The sequence below is a fragment of the Lactuca sativa genome, chromosome 4 (assembly GCF_002870075.4).
Source record: "Lactuca sativa cultivar Salinas chromosome 4, Lsat_Salinas_v11, whole genome shotgun sequence".
In the NCBI taxonomy this organism is placed as follows: Eukaryota; Viridiplantae; Streptophyta; class Magnoliopsida; order Asterales; family Asteraceae; genus Lactuca; species Lactuca sativa.
In genome coordinates, this window is record NC_056626.2 from 145386749 (window position 1) to 145405375 (window position 18627).

At 38.5% G+C, this 18627-nt stretch overlaps 1 protein-coding gene across 1 annotated transcript; it reads left to right on the forward strand.

Moving 5' to 3' along the window:
- The first annotated feature begins 12395 nt into the window (after window positions 1–12395).
- LOC111892283 (serine carboxypeptidase-like 45) lies at window positions 12396–16401 on the forward strand. Its single transcript, XM_023888358.3, has 10 exons — window positions 12396–13258; window positions 13378–13479; window positions 13591–13689; window positions 13960–14052; window positions 14177–14256; window positions 14559–14840; window positions 14952–15076; window positions 15179–15271; window positions 15842–15959; window positions 16053–16401. The coding sequence occupies exons 1-10, from the start codon at window positions 13015–13017 to the stop codon at window positions 16200–16202; spliced, it is 1386 nt and encodes a 461-aa protein (XP_023744126.1). The 5' UTR covers window positions 12396–13014; the 3' UTR covers window positions 16203–16401.
- Window positions 16402–18627: the final 2226 nt, after the last annotated feature.

Below are 18627 nucleotides of genomic sequence, written 5' to 3' on the forward strand. Positions count from 1 at the left end.
GTGGAAAATAACTTCGTCATCTCTACCATCTCGGGGAAAACCCTAGTCCTCACGTCGTGACAGTAACAATGTCACATCGTGAAAATTGGCTATCACAGCTGTAAACATCCCAAAAAACGGATAAAATTTTGTTTTTAAATTCATTCAAATCATACGATATAGTCAAAAGTGTATCATAGCAATATGTTATCAGAGTACAAATTCCCAAAATATCAAAATGCGGAAACCATAGGGTGATGCGTTGTGATCAGGTCGGGCCCTTCCCCTTCGAACTGGAAGTACCTGAAACATAAACTGAAACTATAAGCACAAAGCTTATTGCATTCCCCAAGATACCACATGTCATACAAACATACAACCAAGCATATATGGGTGCTTGCAATCCTATTCTGACTATTTCAATCAGATATTATCAAGCATATTTGGGTGCTTGCAATCCCCTTCGGTTTATTTCAACCGAATACTGTCAAGCATATCTGGGTGCTTGCAATCCCTTTCGGTCTATTTCAACTGGATACCGGGTCTATTTCACCCCTACCACTACCATATAATATCATAACAAAGAATCACAAAGTCATCAATAAAATACATGCATAATCGACAGTTGTCACGAAGACAATCACCATACTACATAATGAACTAGTGGGCCGACATTGATGCTTTTGACTCACAGATACATTGAAGGAAACTCACCTCTTGATCGATAATTAACTACTGTTGCTCACACGATTAGCTACACTGGTGCTACTCCACACCTAGATAATCATGCAAGGCATACCTTAGATCTACCCTTCAAAACCAATAGTTTACCAAAAGTCAACATTGATCCAAAGTCAACGCCTAGGGTCAAAGGTCAACTTTCCCCTTAGTTCGCCCACCAAGGCTCATGTCGTGAGGATAGACTTGACCCGGACCCACTCAGCGAGTCGAATCAGTTTCACTCATCCAACAGTGTCCTCAGATCGGTACAACCACCTTGCTCACGTCATGAGATTCCATCTTTCATGTCGTGAGATCAGTTCTGACCAACTTTGAGCATTAAGCTTTAATCCTTTAAGAAATACATTGGGACTTTCCAGAACACCTTCCTCAACCTTAAGGACCATAAAAATCATAGCTTTTCGGCCATGCATGTCCAATGCATGACTTAGACACTAACTAGGTCAAAAGAAAGGTATTAAGATCAAGACTCAAGCTTGGAGTCCAAAACCCACACCAAAACTCAGATCCATGGACTCACATATAGAAAATGTCTCAATGATCCATAAAGTTGCGAATTATATGGATCTTATGCATGTTAAACAACCCAACCACGCAAAGAAATGCTCCAAAGCTTAGATCTAGGATGCTTGAGGCAAAAATATAAGAGCTTTATGACTTAAAAATGTTCAAAAGCTCAACAAATCCAAGAGGTAGAAGATAAATTCCAAAATGAAGCCCCATAAGAGCCTTCTTCCACTTCAAAGAACCAAAAACCTCCAAGTAAACTCTTTAAAGTCACCAAAAATGGCCCAAAGTCTCAAGGAGGTCGAAATTAGGGTTTTCAGGGGGGCTAAAGAGTGCGAGAGGTTGAGGATGGGCAATCCTAGCCGTCTCATTCCATTAAATACTCAAAAATTAGGGTTTTGGGTCATCAGGCCTGGCTCACGTTGTGAGACCTTATACCTCACGTCATGAGTTTCGAGAATACGGGTCAAATGATCAATGAGCACTCTCACGTCGTGACCACTATGGCTCAAATCGTGAGCCTCCTCCAAAATGCAAAAATTCAAGAGTTTAAGTACCTCAAGGATTCATATGCTACACCAGCTTAATGGATTAAGCCATTTTCCATTTATTCCATGAGCTCCAAACCTCATCTCTTAATCGAACCAAGGTGTAAATGGATAAAGTTTCCAACTTTATCCATCAAGACATCACTCTAAGACAATATCTCAGGTCTAAAGTCCTTAATGGAAACTTTAATGCATGGAATCACCCATTAAGCACTTAATTCATGAAGTCTTCAATCCAAAACTTTTGGAAGGGCCTTAGGGATCCTAATGATCCCTAAAAATGCAAATTTTACGGACATGCATGCCCCATGCATGTCCTTTCGCAAATCTAGGTCAAAAGATGCAAAATGAACTAAGATCCAAGCAAAGTCTTCAAACCACCACAAATTCCTAGATCAATAAAATATGATTATCAAGGGAATTAGAGAAACCATAAAGTTGCAAACTTTATATCTTCAAATCATACCAACCACATCAAAGGAACCAAATCATGACAAAAATAACCTAAATCTAAATAGGAAAGCATTAAAAGATGGAAACTTGAGGACTTACAAAGAGTCTAGAATATGCACACAAGTGAAGGAAAGGTTGCTTTGTTGAACCTACGCACCAAATCTTCTTTTTCTTTCATTTAGAAACCCTAAAAGCTTGAAAAATGAGCACACGATATTCAAAAGGACTAAGGTTTGTCCGAAGGGTCATTAAGAGGTGTTGAAGGCTGAGGGTGAAGGAAACCTTGGCCCCTCACTTCCTTTAAATAGGGTCCAAGTCCGAAATAAGGGTTTTGTATTTGAGGATGTGTCACGTCATGACCCTTAAAGTGTCACGTAGTGACACACAAAGATCTTTCCTGAAGAATGCAACCATGTTACAACGTGACGGTGCTTCCCTTACATCGTGACCCACCCAAAACCCATATTTTCCTCGAAGTCAATCTCTACAAACAACTTGGGATAATTCTCTCTTATGTCCTCTATAGGTTCCCAGGTCCACTCGAAACCCTTATGGTGCTGCCATTGCACCTTCACCAAACCCACTTCCTTGTTGTTTTGGGTCTCTGTCTTCTTTTCGGGAATCATAATTAGTCTATCAACATAATTCATGCACTCATCGATCTAAATGTCGTCCATGGGTACCACCATGGAATCGTCAACCAAAAATTTCGGCAGCTAAGAGACGTGGAAAGTGTCATGGATCTAGCTAAGCCCATCAGGCAGATCCAACTGATATGCAATCTTGCCCACCTGGGCAATAATCCAAAAGGGGCCAATATTCAAGGGGCTTAATTTCCCCTACTTCCTGAACCAAGTGTCACCTTTCCAAGGTGACACAATCACAAGCACAAAATCTCCAACCTGAAACTCGAGGTCTGAACATTGATGGTCGACATAGTTCTTATGGCTGCTTTGCACAGCTTGTAGCTAATTGCACACCCGTTGGATTATCTTAATGGTATTGAGTACCCTCTCGATACTCTCTATGACTTGATGACCAACCTCTCCCTAACAAACCGAGGTACAACATTTCCTCCGGTAGATCATGTCAAAGGAAGGTCGATCAATATTGGAATGATAATTGTTGTTATAGTAGAACTCGAAAAATGGAAGGTAAATATCCCAACTCCCGCCAAAATCTAGCACACATACCCTAATCATATCCTCGAGCATGTGAATAGTCTGCTCACTCTTTCCATCAGTCTGAGGGTGGTAAACGGTTATAAAATGTAGCTAAGTACCCAACTCCTCATGAAATTTCCTCCAGAACCTGGTGGTGAAGCGGACATCTCGATCAAAAACCACCAAAACTGGAACGCCATACCGAACCACTACCTTCCTGATGTAGATGTCAACCAATTTCTCAGTGGAGATGCTCTCAACAATGGGTATGAAATGAGCACTCTTGGTCCATCTGTCAATAATCACCCACATAGAATCAACCCTTCGCGTTGTCCTAGGAAACATCGTAATAAAATCCACAGTGATATCTTCCCACTTCCACATCGGAATGGGTAATGATTGAATCTTGGTGTGGGGTCTCTGATGTCCAGCCTTGAATTTCCACCATGTTATCCCTATCTTCATACATGGCCACCAGTAACTCAATCTTAGGTCTCTGTACATCTTTGTGGACAACGGATGAATAAAAAACTTTGACTTGTGAGCTTCCTTTAATAACGTCTGCCTGACCCCCATGAATAATCGGGAGCCATACTCTGCCACACCGAGTCAATAATCTATGACTATCCGTGACAAACAACGAAATTTGACCCCTGATCCTCTATTCCTTCAAATTTTCCCTCTTCACCCCCACACACACATACTTGAGATTTCTTGATCAAATCCAATAATGGTGAAACAATGAACATCCTTAGACATAAGTCTCCAATTGGTGCACTCACCGCCTTACGGCTTAAGGCAACGGCCACAACATTGGCCTTCCCCGGATGGTACAAGATTTCACAATCGTAATCTTTCACCACATCCAAACATTTGTGTTGCCTCATGTTAAAATTTGGTTGATCCATTAGATACCTCATACTCTTATGATCAGTATAAATAGTGCACCTGGCCTCATAAAAATAATGTCTCCGAATCTTAAGGGCGAAACCCATAGCCTCCAACTCCAAATCATGCATAGATTAGTTCGCCTCGTGAGGCTTTAGCTGCCTTGATGCATATATAATCACATGACCCCTCTGCATAATAAATGCACCCAGACCCATAATCGACGCATCGAAATGCACCACAAAGTCATCCATACCCTCAGGGAGGGTCAAAATTGGAGCCTCGCGCAACTTCTACCTCAAAGTATCAAAAGGTGCATGTTAATCATGCCCCCACTGGAAAGAAACATTATTCTTTGTTAGACGTGTCAACGGAACAAAAATCTTGGAGAATCATGAATAAATCTCACATAATAACCTGCCAAACCAAGGAAGCTTTTTATCTTAAATAGTGTCCTCAGAACCTTTCACTACATCACTGCCTCTATCTTGGCCGGATCGACCAATATACTCTTCTGGTTAACGATGTCTCCCAAAAGCTACACCTCACGCAATCAGAACTCACACTTAGAGGACTTGACATAAAGCCTCTCCCTACTCAAGGTCTCCAAAACCTCTCGTAAATGCTCCTCATGTTGCTCCTTGGTCTTAGAGTAGACCATGATATCATCAATAAACACTATCACCGACCGATCTAGCATTGGCTCGCACACCCGGTTCATGAGATCCATGAACGTTGTGGTGCATTGGTGAACCCAAATGACATCACCATGAACTTGTAATGATCATAACGAGTCCTAAAGGTCGTCTTCTGCATATCCTTATCTCTGACCCTCATGTGATGATAACCAGATTTCAAATCAATCTTGGAGAACCAAGATGCATCCTGAAGTTGGTTAAATAAATCATCAATCCTTGGAAGTAGACAATATTTCTTCACTGTCAGCTTGTTTAACCCCCAACAGTCAATTCACATCATGTGTGGACCATCCTTCTTCTTCACAAACAAGATTGGTGCTCCCTACGGTGAATTGTTTGGTCTGATGAATCCTTTGTCTAACAGCTCCCATAGTTGTGTAGACAACTCATCCATCTTTGGAGGTTTTCATCAATACGGGGCCTTGGCTATTAGAGCCGCTCCTGAAATCAAATCTATTTGAAACTCAATCTTCCTTTCGAGAGGCAGCCAAGCAGATCCTCGGGAGGCACATTAGGAAATTCCCGAAAAAATGGGCACATCATCCGCTGTCTTCTTATCCCATACTCACGTATCTACCACATAAGCTAGGAATCATGAGCAACCTTGATGAAGATGTTGGTTTAGATGTCTAAGCCCATAACTATTATTGGTATGTACTTGACCCGAGAGTAGCATGGTCCATTTAGGTTGCATATCATCAGGAAAATTTGTTAGGATGGACTCTTGAGAGAAGGTTATATATGATTTATTAATATATTATAAGTACTAATATATTAATATGAAATCATATGGTTTTAATTAGTATTGATCAAGAATTAATTTGGAATTGATTTAGTGATCAAAAGGAGACTAATTAAATATATGGGGACTAATTATGTTAATTAGTTATATTTATATGTGTTGGGCTTATGATCCATGTTGGACCAAGTTTATGTATGGATACATAAAGAGTTGGGCCACAAGAACCATGAATCATAAAACTTATGGGTATGGGTTTGGATTTTACCCACGACTCTTAGAATTCAACACATATAAATACATATATGATGATCTAAAAACCGCCAACCGTAGTGTGTGGGTGCATGTACTTGGAGTTCATGAAGGTTTTAGAGTGCATGGAGATTCTTTCTCAAGTCCTACCTTTGTCCTTGATGTGTTGTGATTCTACTTGAGGCTTCCACACTATTGGGGCTAAGCTCTTAAGGCCAAATGCATCAAGACTTCCAACCATATAAAAGGTATGTTACACTAACTAGTATCTTGTGTAGTTTACAACTTTGTATGCTATTTATAGGCTTAATACCTTGGAAACACCCTTTACATGTATAATTAGTGAAAACATAGATCCAAGGTATTTAGGGTTGCATGAACACCTTAGGAGTGTTTCCAAGGTATTAAGCCTATAACTAGCATGAACACCTTAGGAGTGTTAGAATGTTTAAAACCCAACAGAAGATACATCCTAGATCTCGCAGTTGAACAAACCATCCGTCTACACCGAGCATCCTCGCCACGAATAACTAGTTCTCCTCCACTTATAATTCAAACTCTCACCAACTGGTGCTCACAATCAATCATGGCCCAATTGGGGAAAAAACAGTCCATACCCACAATAAGCTTTGACCCTCACAAATGAATCAGTACCAGATCAAAAATATTTCTCACTAAACATATTAAGGACACATCCTCGATGAACCCTCAAAGAATTCACTAAATGATCACTGACAATCTCCACCTCCAATGGATAATCCAAAGTCCCAGGGAGTATCGCTAAACTTCTTACTGAGCGCGAGAGATACCAAGGATTGAGTAGCACCCGAACCAAACAAAATATGAGTCGACATACTATTGACTAAAAACGTCCTTATACATGATCAGATAAAACATAAGCATGAATAAGGAAATAAGTAAAAGATATGGTAAACATACATACCGGTAACCACATATGGAGTTGTTCATGCCTCCTCGTTTGTCAACTGGAATACCCTACTCTTCATTACGGGAGCCTCTACCTTGCCTTGGCGACCATCAGTAATCCTCAAGGTCGTTGGTGCGGGATCCACCACTGCTCCTCCTGTCAATATAGGGCACTCGGTCTTCTTGTGGCCTGTCTAATTGCAATGGAAGCAAAACAGACCTGGTACATGGGTACAATCCTTGCTTACGTGACCAGTCTTTCCGCACCTATAGCAACCTAAACCACTAACTTGACACACCCCATTGTGCGGTTTCCTGCACTTTCCACAGCATCTCCGGACCTACTGGCCTTTAGATCACGAGTCAAAAGTCTTGGGCTTCTTCGATGAGCCCCCCACCATTTGTATCTACACCGACTTCTACTTCTTTAGAAGCACCAAATTAATTTCCCATTCCTGGGCCCTAGCAATCATGTCCTCCAACGTCCTACAACCGGAGATGCTCACAAACTCCCGGATTTCATCCCTCAACATATCATGATATATTGTCTTCTTCATCTCCTCGTCTGCCATATACTACAAAACCAATAAAGCTCTCTCCCAGAACTTGGCGGTGATCTCTGCCACAATTTCCGCAGTTTGGTGGAGGCACTAAAACTCTCTTACTAGTTGGTATACATCAATAGCCAATGGAAAATCTACCCTAACCCTTATCACAACGTCATCCCAAGTCATGGCTGCCATGGCCGCAACTCCTAGGGAGTTTCCGACCTCCTCCCACCAATCACGGGCTCTGTCCCTCAGAAGGTAGGATGCAAATCCCACCTTCGAACCCTCGAGGGAGAAAATCGTTTGCTGAGCATTCTCCATGTCAACGATCCATCTATAGCTAGCAATGGGGCCCTTCTTCTTAAAGAACTATGGGGCCTCACAAGACTTGAACTCTCGAAAGGAGAGAGTTCAATCCCCCAACTGACCCGCCACCATCTCGGCATATAAAACCCCTAAATACTCATCTAAAAGCTCCATGAGCCCCTCCTTGATGGTACTAAACATCACAGGGGTGGCCTCCATAATACCGCGGGTGATCTCAGACATGATGAACTCGTGTATCCTCTCATCCATCAGTTTTGAAACAAATCCAGAACCTTAACTTGAACCAGAACCTCATCCTCGAGTAGTCACCACCATAATGAAATACAAACATATAAATGATCAGAAAATACCCGAGGGAACTCTCATGCTATTAGATCCTTAATATCTCCATGAACATCCTTGACTCGAGTACAAATCATGTGCTTTCATTAGTACGCGTCCAATACTACATTCCACACCTATCTGTACTTTCCTAAAGAATCATCCAAAATCCCCTAAGTTACTTAACCAAGGCAATTCACGTAAACCACTATGCTACACAACATACAAACTTGCTACTACACCTCCTAGGAATCCTCATCTTAATTGCTCCTACACTATAAGGAACTTCTACCAACACCGCTAATTGCCTTATGCATGAAAATCATACACAAATGGGATCACACAGACTGTTGAATAAATGATTCTACCCTAAGCCCACAACCAGGAAAGGAACAGGAAATAAGGCTAAATCAGTTATTATAGGACTATATGTTCTAAACAATTTTAAGGCATACACTTAGCAATTAATTTTGCCAATATAGATCCCAAGTAATATATAGTATCCAATCTCCCTAGGTTACAAGTCATCACACAAATCAAGAAATTTTATCATGCAATTCCTAAAGGTATCCTTAGTCATAATCTAGCATGAGCTAACATAATAGCATACTGATCATAACACTTATATATGGGTATTTTGGGAATCAATTACTTCAGCTCGGTTGATCGCACGCATTGCACTCCTTTTCCTTGTAAAAATCCTTTTAGAAAATTTATTTTCTTTTAAAAGATTATCAATTCCTTAGTTTGAGTTCAGACACACCTGAGAGCGTGCCTGAATCCCTCAAACCAAGACTCTGATACCAACTTGTAACATCCTCGAAATAAGCATTTTTTTCATTTTTAGTTCAAAAAATCATATGATATTTTCCAAAAAAACATCATAAAAATGTATCATAGTCATCAGAGTACAATAACAGTCATCAATGTGAAAAAATCATCAGGGGGATAATGTAGTGTAGTAAACCCGGGCCCTTCCCTTTAGAGCTGGAAATACTTGAAAAAATTTAAACCACAAAACCGTAAGCATAAAGCTTAGTGAGTTCCCTAAAACACCACATACCATACATACATTGCTATGGGCTACCTCCATGGTCCTTCATAAAAGTATTATGGGTTATCCCCATGGTCTTTCATATCATTTCCATAGGATACCCCCATGGTTTTTCCATGCATTGCCTTAGCTACCCCTATGTCTTATATATAAGTGTCATGGGCTACCACCATGGTCTTTCATAAAAATGTCATGGGCTACCCCTAGGGTCTTCCATGCAAGTATCAGATAGACAACTAGCATCATACATAGTATAATAAGAAAACTCACCTGTCTCATGAAATCAGCTAATAACACAGCTCACTGCCATGCAAACAATGATATGACCCACCTAATAACTCAAACAAGTCCCCACCTTAGTTTAACCTCTAACACTATCCATTTGACCAAAAGTCAAACCAGGACAACAAGTCAAAGGTCAAGGTAAAGTAAACAATCAAATCTTCCATTAGTTGACCCTCACGTCATGACCAACTCATGGCCACATTGTGGGAAACGGACTTGACCCCGACCCAAATCAATCACGATTCAACTCGATCTTAGGCTTAACTTAGACTTGATCCAACCCGTCGTCATGTCGTGATGTACATGTCATCATGTCGTGATGAAAATCAATCCAAAATGATTGGGGAAATCCCTAGTCCTCACATCGTGACAGTATGGGTGTCACATCGTGAAAACTAGCTATCCCACCTTAATGGATTGAGCTATTTTCCATTTATTCCATGAGATCCAAAGCTCATATCTGATTCGACCCAAGGTCTAAATGGATAAAGTTTCCAACTTTATCCATTGAGACATCACTCTAAGATAAGATCTGAAGTCCAAGGTCCTTAATGGCAACTTTAATGTATGAAATCACCCATTAGGCACTTAATTTATAAATTCTTCAATCCAAAACTTCCAGAAGGGCTTTAGGGATCTTAATGATCCCTAAAATGTAAACTTTATGGACATGTATGCCTCATGCATGTCCTTTCCTAAATCAAGGTCAAAAGATGCAAAATGACCTAAGATCCAAGCAAAGTCTTCAAACCACCACAAATTTCTAGATCTATAAAATATGATGCTCAAGGGACTTAGAGAAACCATAAAGTTGCAAATTTTATCTCTTCAAATCATACCAACCACATCAAAGGGACCAAATCATGACAAAAAACCTAAATCTAAAGAGGAAATCATTAAAATATGGAAACTTAAGGACTTACAAAGAGTCTAGAACATACACACAAGTGAGGGAAAGGTTGCTTTGTTGAGCCTAAGCACCAACTCTTATTTTCTTTCCTTTAAAACCACCAAAAGCTTGCAAAATGAGCACACAAGCTTCAAAAGGAATAGGGTTTGGCCAAAGGGCTGTTAAGAGGTGATGGAGACTGAGGGTGAAGGAAACCTTAGCCTCTCACTTCCTTTAAATAGGGTCCAAGTCTAAAACTAGGGTTTTGCATCTAAGGAGGTGTCACGTCATGAGACAGAAAGATCCTTCACGAAGAATCCGGCCATGTCACGACGTGACAGTGCTTTCCTCGCACTGTGACCCTCCTAAAAGTCATATTTGCTTAATAGTTTCATACCTCAAGGATCCGGGTGTTACATATTTTATTGTGGATACATTTTAAGATCAAAATTTGGTCATTTATATTTCATTAGGTTCGACTTTCATAGATGCAATTTTCGAACATCGATAAACGAGTTTATTAGAACTAACAAGTTCTTTCTCAAATAACTTTGTTATCTCTCCCATCTCTAGAGCTTGTGACCACCTGACTCTGCTAGTCCGACGAGAGAAGATAGGAACTTGAGGCACTGCTATGGATTTGATTTGACTAAGAGATTTGAGTTGGGGATTCAATTTATAGAAGACTGGCATCACCACCATTGTTGGATTCATTTAATTTCATGTTTCAATATGGCTTATTGGAAAGAGATTTGATATGGGTTTCTGATTTCATGTTTCTAAGATTGATTTGTGTGAGAGATTTGACATGGGTTTATGGGATTCTATCAATTTCAATATTATCTAAGTTACATTTAAGTTACATGTCTTCACAGGTGTGGTATCGACAAAAGTTAAATGGAAAGGTTGTTAGTGACGACCTAACATCAATAGTGATGGTGGTTGGTACCAATGCAATGCTTTTTAACAGGGATATGAGAGAGAGAGAGAGAGAGAGAGAAGAAATGATTACGTGGCTACAAGACTGTCTGCTCTGACGAAACAATATCTTTTTCGGTGAAACTATAAAAAAAAATGAGTGTTTTTGGTGATGGTCCGATGGTGGTGGTGATTTTATGTCAAGGAATTTTGGGGGAAATATGGTTTAGAAGGAAAGAGGTTAGGAAAAGGTGGGTGGGGTAGAACTTTTTATTTTATTTTGTATATTATAAATAATTGTAAGAAAGATAAAATAAATCAACAAAAGAATAAAAAAGATAGAAGAATTATTTCATATATCGTAATGAATGAAACGTATAAATTTAAACTAACGAAGGATGACATGTGCAATTTATAACCCAAACAAGGGACGATACGAATTTATTTTTAAAAATAAAGACTTAACGTGTTTTTTTGACGCTTACACGAGAGACTATTTATGTAATTTACTCTTGATAATTTAAAAGCAAATATATAAAGAATAATACGGAAAAAAACAAAAGAGTAATTTTTTATAGGCACTTAACGCTTAACGTCAGATTTGTTATAGATTTAGGGCTCGATTGTTTTTTGGCAAAAAGACTTTTTTGGCACTTAGGTCTACGGGCGGGTAGATGTTTACCAAAAAGACCGTTTGCTTTCTGGAAGACAAAAAAACTCAAAAAGACTTCTTTATCACTTCTTGTATGAAAGCATAGAAAAATACTTTTGGTCCACATCTTCTACCGCAGACACGGAAAAAGACTAAAAACATTTTACCATTTCCAAAACAAACAACACCTTAATGATGAGAAGTTAAAGACCAACCATACAACAAGGATACAAGAAAAATGAAACTATAAAGTTTGATGTTGCTAAATTTATGAAACATAGAGTCAAAGTGTGATTTTTAATATTACCAAAGGGACCATTTCTGTAATTTAGTCCTAACTTTTACTATATTTCTAAGAAGTAAAACAGTGAACTTGTGAAAGACTACAAATATGTGATTATTATCTTTCTTGGATGCATCAGAAATCACCATCATTATATATCTCTGTAATTTCTTTATCTGTTGGGAAAAGAAATAAGCCTGTAAAGCCACTTTTGGTGTGGAACATACCCTTGTTTGTTCTTAAGCCCTTTAACAAAAAAACAAATTCAATTGTATAGCTTGTCCCTTTTCTTTTCTTTCCAAGTTTCAACTGATTAAATCTGTATGTACTATGATAAGAAGCCAACAACGGAGGGACCAAAAGCAACTTTTCACAAAATTTCTGAAACAATTTTCCAGAAAATTTTAAAGCGTTCTCATCTCATATATTCAGACTACAGAGTAACTCATCACTCTCACTCTCTCTCTCTCTCTCTCTCTCTCTCTCTCTCTCTCTCTCTCTCTCTCTCTCTCTCTCTCTCTCTCTCTCTATTTCTTTTTTCACTTTCAAAATAAAACCAAGCCCTGAAGCCCATGCCCACATGCTCATAGACATAGACCCCAATTCACACACCCACCATTTTCAGGCCTGCAAATGTGTAAAAAAGCTTGCCCCTTACAATGATTATAAAAAACAAAGCATGCACACCAAGTTGTTTGTTTAAAAGAATTCCATAACTTCATGCTCTCCACTGACCATATATAACCACCCCCATCTTCATTATATTGTTAGTTTTTCATCTCATCTCATCTCACTGAAAAGTGTAAAGTGTAAATCTTGACTTTGATTCTTGAAAGAAACCCATGGCCATGACAATGGCTGTTTCGCTGATGGTTATGCTGTGTGCTTTCACGGTGGTTGTGGGCGAACCATCATTGTCGGAATCCGACAAGATTTTGAAATTGCCTGGACAACCACCTGTTGGGTTTCAACAATTTTCAGGTTATGTCACCTTGGATTCGAAAAGAAAAAGAGCCCTTTTTTACTACTTTGTTGAAGCTGAAGTTGATCCAGTTTCAAAACCACTGGTTCTGTGGTTGAATGGAGGTAAGAATTTGAATTCTGAAGTACCCATTTTCAAGAAAGATGAAGAAAAAGCTTAAAAGTTATGAAAAATTGAATTGAATCAATTTCCGTGAAGTTTTGATTAAGCAAACTTGTTGTAGGGCCTGGATGTTCATCACTGGGTGTTGGAGCATTCTCTGAAAATGGACCTTTTAGGCCAAATGGTCAGGGACTGGTTCGAAATGAGTATAGCTGGAACACAGGTACAGCAATTGCAATTATGATGAAAAAAGATGATACCCTTTTTAGTTTTAATTTCACATTTTCGATTAAAATTACATGGGTTAGTTTTAATTTTTTTGAAAAAATTACAGAGGCGAATATGTTGTACTTAGAGACCCCAGTTGGAGTAGGGTTTTCTTATGATTCATCGAATTCTTCTGGTTATGAAGTTGTCACTGATGCGATTACAGGTATTTCTGGTGATTTTACTTTCGGCAGAATTATTTGTTTACTTATGTTCTTTATGCCCTAAAAATAGCTTTGAGAAAAAGAAGTTACCCTTTTTTAGGAACCTCAAAAGGCCTTCTTTTTAATGTGTTATTCCTTCAAAAGAACCTTAAAAAAGTTGTTTTTCATGAGTTTTCATGTACTGTGAAAACGTAGGAAAATGGGTTCTTCTTCTTCTTCTTCTTCATTTTTCTTTCTCTAAATTTCTCTTTTCTTTTCTTAAAAATTTAAAGCTAGGGACAATCTTGTGTTCTTGCACAAATGGTTCTTGAAATTCCCTCAGTATCAACAGAGAGATTTGTTCATAACAGGAGAAAGTTATGCAGGTAATCTTTATATCTTTTTTTTTTCGCACACGATTTTTTCATTAAATTTCTTGAATTCCCATGTAAAAAAATTTAAATTTTTTTTCTTTATATTTAATGCCTTTTTTGGGGGTACTGGTGCCAGGTCACTATATTCCGCAACTAGCTGAACTTATGGTTCAATTCAACAAAAACAAGAAGCTTTTCAATTTAAAAGGAATTGCTGTAAGTGTTACAAAGTAAAACCACAATTCTCATGTTTTCTGTTATATTCGAGACAAATCCGTGAAATACAAAAAGGGAAAAAAGAGTAATATTCCCAACATTCCAAAAAGATACAAGCTTTCGCTTTTTCAACTTTATAATTGTTAATCAATCTGAACTCGATTTTACAAAATTAATCATCCAAATCAATTGTGTTACACAAATTATAGCAAAGTTGCGATAAATTGATTATGCATCCAAAAAGTAGTAGATTTGACTTTTGAAAGTCAACTAAGCTCTAATGTGTTTGTCAAACAATGCAGCTAGGAAATCCAGTATTGGAGTATGCAACTGATTTGAATTCAAGAGCGGAATATTTCTGGTCTCATGGGCTTATATCAGATTCAACATACAAATTATTCACATCTGCATGCAATTATTCACGATATGTGAGTGAATACTACAGAGATTCAGTTTCACCCATATGCTCAAAAGTATATAGTCAAGTAAGCAGAGAAACCAGTCGATTTGTGGACAAATATGATGTTACTCTTGATGTCTGTATTCCATCAGTGCTCTCGCAATCCAAGATCATTAGCCCCCAGGTTCCAATTTCTTCATTAATCACACCATAAATGTAGTTTAATTTGGTTAATCATCAGTTTCTTCATGCCATTAATTACATAGATCATAATCATAATTATATTTAATTGCAGCAAGTAACTGAGAGAGTCGATGTTTGTGTGGAAGATGAAACTGTTAATTATCTCAACAGACGTGATGTTAGGAGAGCTTTACATGCACGTTTGGTTGGAGTCCGAAAATGGGAAGTTTGTAGCAAGTAAGTTCTTGATTTTTTATAAAGTATATATAAACGGATTATTAATTTATTAAATCTCGATCTAATATATTTATTTGTTTTTGGTTTAAATTTGGAAACCAGCATCTTAGATTATGAACTACTCAATATCGAGATACCTACCATCAATATTGTGGGATCACTCCTCAAAGAAGGAATTAGGGTTCTGGTTTATAGGTATACAAGATTTTTAATTTTTTTTGTCCTTGATTTTGGTTACTTAAATTAAGGGTTAAAATGCAAGAAAAGCAACCTACTACTTACATTGATTTGTTTAAAATTGCATCATACTTTTACATTGTACTTTGAAAAATCTACCAAATTATAACAATGTCACGTGAATTACAAATTAAGCAAAATTTGATGTTGTAATTGGGTAGATTTTGTATAGTATAATGCTATAATTGGGTAGATTTTCAAAGTACAATATAATGCTATATTTTGCATTTAACCCATTAATTAAATGTATAACTACATAAAAACTTGACTTCCAAGATTCAAAACTAGTACTTTCCATGATTTTAAGATAAAAAGTATATAATTTGACCTTCAAAGTCAAACGGAAGAAAAAGGGTATACCCCACCCACTAACCGGTCCCACAACCACCAGGGGAGGTACATCACCCTGTCCCCCTGAAACTCTGCAATGGATTCTCACCTCCTTACTGTCTGGACAAGTTAAAACAATAGTGTAAATTATACTGAGTGAATCTTTTATTGATTAAACGTATAATAAATATAATATAGTGGCGATCAAGATTCTGTAATTCCATTGATGGGGAGCCGGGCTTTAGTCCATCGACTCGCTACAGAAATGGGACTCGAAACAACCGTACCATATCGAGTTTGGTTCGAAGGGCAACAGGTAATGCTGAAACTGATTGTATTGCATGCATTAGAAGTTGTACATATACATTATGGAAGATTTGAATAATTGATGGTTTTGACTTAATTTCAGGTTGGAGGGTGGACTCAAGTGTACGGAAATATATTCTCATTTGCAACTGTAAGAGGTGCATCACATGAAGCGCCATTCTCACAGCCTGAAAGATCATTGGTGTTGTTTCGGTCATTTTTAAAAGGGAATCCTTTACCGGAATCGTTTTGACAGTTGATCATGCAAATAAAAGTATATTTTGGGTTTGATTGTAAGTAAATTTTGTTCATCAAAGTGGTAATCTGTAATTGAGTCAACTTTTTTTTTTTCTTTTCTTTTTGTGAATTTTTTGAGTTGAAAATGTTGTGGAAATTGAAAGAAAATTTGCACGTTGCTTGAATGTTATGTGGAGATTGAATTTTTTTGTCAATATGAAAACAATGATGGTTGGTTGGTGGTGGTAGACCCGACAGTTCATGGTGGTGCCGCTTCCCTTAAAGGTGGCTTAAATGATGGTGAGTAGGTGTTGAAGGTGATGCTGCTTCCGTTAACAATGGTGATCGAATTAATGGCTTTTCATGATTTTGCTGATGGTGTTGTGGCGGTGTTTCTTTTGCTACTTATGTGAGGGTGGTGGTGATGTTTCTGTTTAAAATGGCGAAGAATGATTAGAGAGAGAAAGTAACAGATTTTTTAGAGAGAGAGAGAGAGAACATATTTGTTTTTTTTTGGAACAGACCGATTTTATAAAAAAGTCACACCCTAACGCCGGACAGAGTGGGAGCGGGGAAGGATCGTGGGGTTGTTGGCCTTTTTACAAGCCTGCAATCAATGGAAGGCAAAAAAGGAAAAAAAAAAAAAAAAGATAGAGCACACAGGTGCTTAAAGCTTGCAGCTTTCTGGAGCCTTTCTTTTTACTAAGCTCAAAAGGGAAAAGTGATACCAGTAGCTATCTATTTAAACATGAATTAGTGCTAAAATTTCTGCAACTACCCCTACTAGCTTAAGACTCGGACTTTCAACAGCCAACATGGCTTGAATTATTCAGCACATAAAAACATGACATAAAACAATTAAAAAAAAACTATTTCTGAATTATTCCATCATTCTCCTCCCTAATTCAGAAGTCATACCTTCATTACCCCAAGTAGATCATGCATCACTTCGAATTTCAGTCTTCCAAGTGGCTTTGTCAAAATGTCTGCTTTTTGTTCTTCACTTGGCACAAATTTCACAGAAATTTCCCCATTTTCTACACATTCTCGGATGAAATGAAACCGAATATCTATGTGCTTACTCCTTCCATGGAAAACAGGATTTTTCATCAGGTCAAGGGAGGACCTGTTATCCACGTTTATTTCAACTGGGGGAACATTTTGACCTGTTATCTCTCTCAGAAGTCTTCTTAGCCATATCCCCTGACAAGCTGCTAGAGTAGCAGCCATGAACTCAGCTTCACAAGATGAAAGGGCTACACACCTTTGCTTCTGAGATGCCCATGTGATCAGGCTATTGTTCACATAATATGCCATGCCTCTTGTACTTCGTCTATTATCTAGATCATTAGCAAGATCACTGTCTGTGTAACCAGTGAGACTTACATTTTCTTCCCCTTTTGTGTACCTTAAGCCAAAGTCCAACGTACCTTTTATATACCTGAGTATATGTTTTACAGCTTGTAAATGTTGACTTGTTGGCTTCTCCATATAACGGCTCACAATTCCCACTGCAAAGGTGATATCTGGTCTAGTGTGAGTTAGGTACCTTAATGCTCCAACAATGCTGCGATACTCAGTGGGGTTGACCCAATCTCCTTCTCCATTCTTTCTCAGCTTGAGCTTGTGCTCCATTGGGGCTCTTGTGGGATTGCAATCCTTCATCTTTGTCTTTGATAACAGGTTTTTGGCATAAGCTTCTTGCTTGAGTGTAATCCCCCCTGTATACTGTTTCACCTCTATGCCAAGATAGTATGTCAACAGTCCGAGATCACTCATCTCAAACTTGATATTCATGTCGTGTTTGAACATCTCTACATTCCTTGAGCAGTTTCCTGTCACTATTAGGTCGTCTACATACACACCTACAATTAGAACATTCCCCTTTTCCTTCTTTGTGTAGACTGAGTACTCATAGGCACATCTCTTGAATCCGAGAGCCTTCAGATGTTGATCCAGACAGGCATTCCAAGCTCTAGGAGCCTGTTTGAGGCCGTACAGGGCTTTCGACAATTTTAAAACCTTTTGAGCTTTTCCTTTCTTCTGAAATCCTTCAGGTTGCGAGACGAAAACTTCCTCCTCCAAATTGCCATTTAGAAATGCTGATTTGACATCTAAATGGTGTACCTTCCATCCGCTTGACCCAGCCAAAGCAAGAATGAGACGAATTGTCTCTATCCTTGCCACAGGTGCGAACACCTCTTCAAAATCGACTCCATGCTTCTGTACATACCCCTTCGCCACAAGCCGAGCTTTGTGCTTGACAATCTTTCCTTCTGGATCTTTTTTCAGCTTAAACACCCATTTTAACCCGATGGCCTTTCGATTATTTGGAAGATTCACCAAGCACCAGGTGTTATTCTTTTCGATCGAGGCTATTTCAGCCTCCATCGCCTCTCGCCATTCTTTCTTTTTGCTTGCTTCGAGATACGATGCCGGTT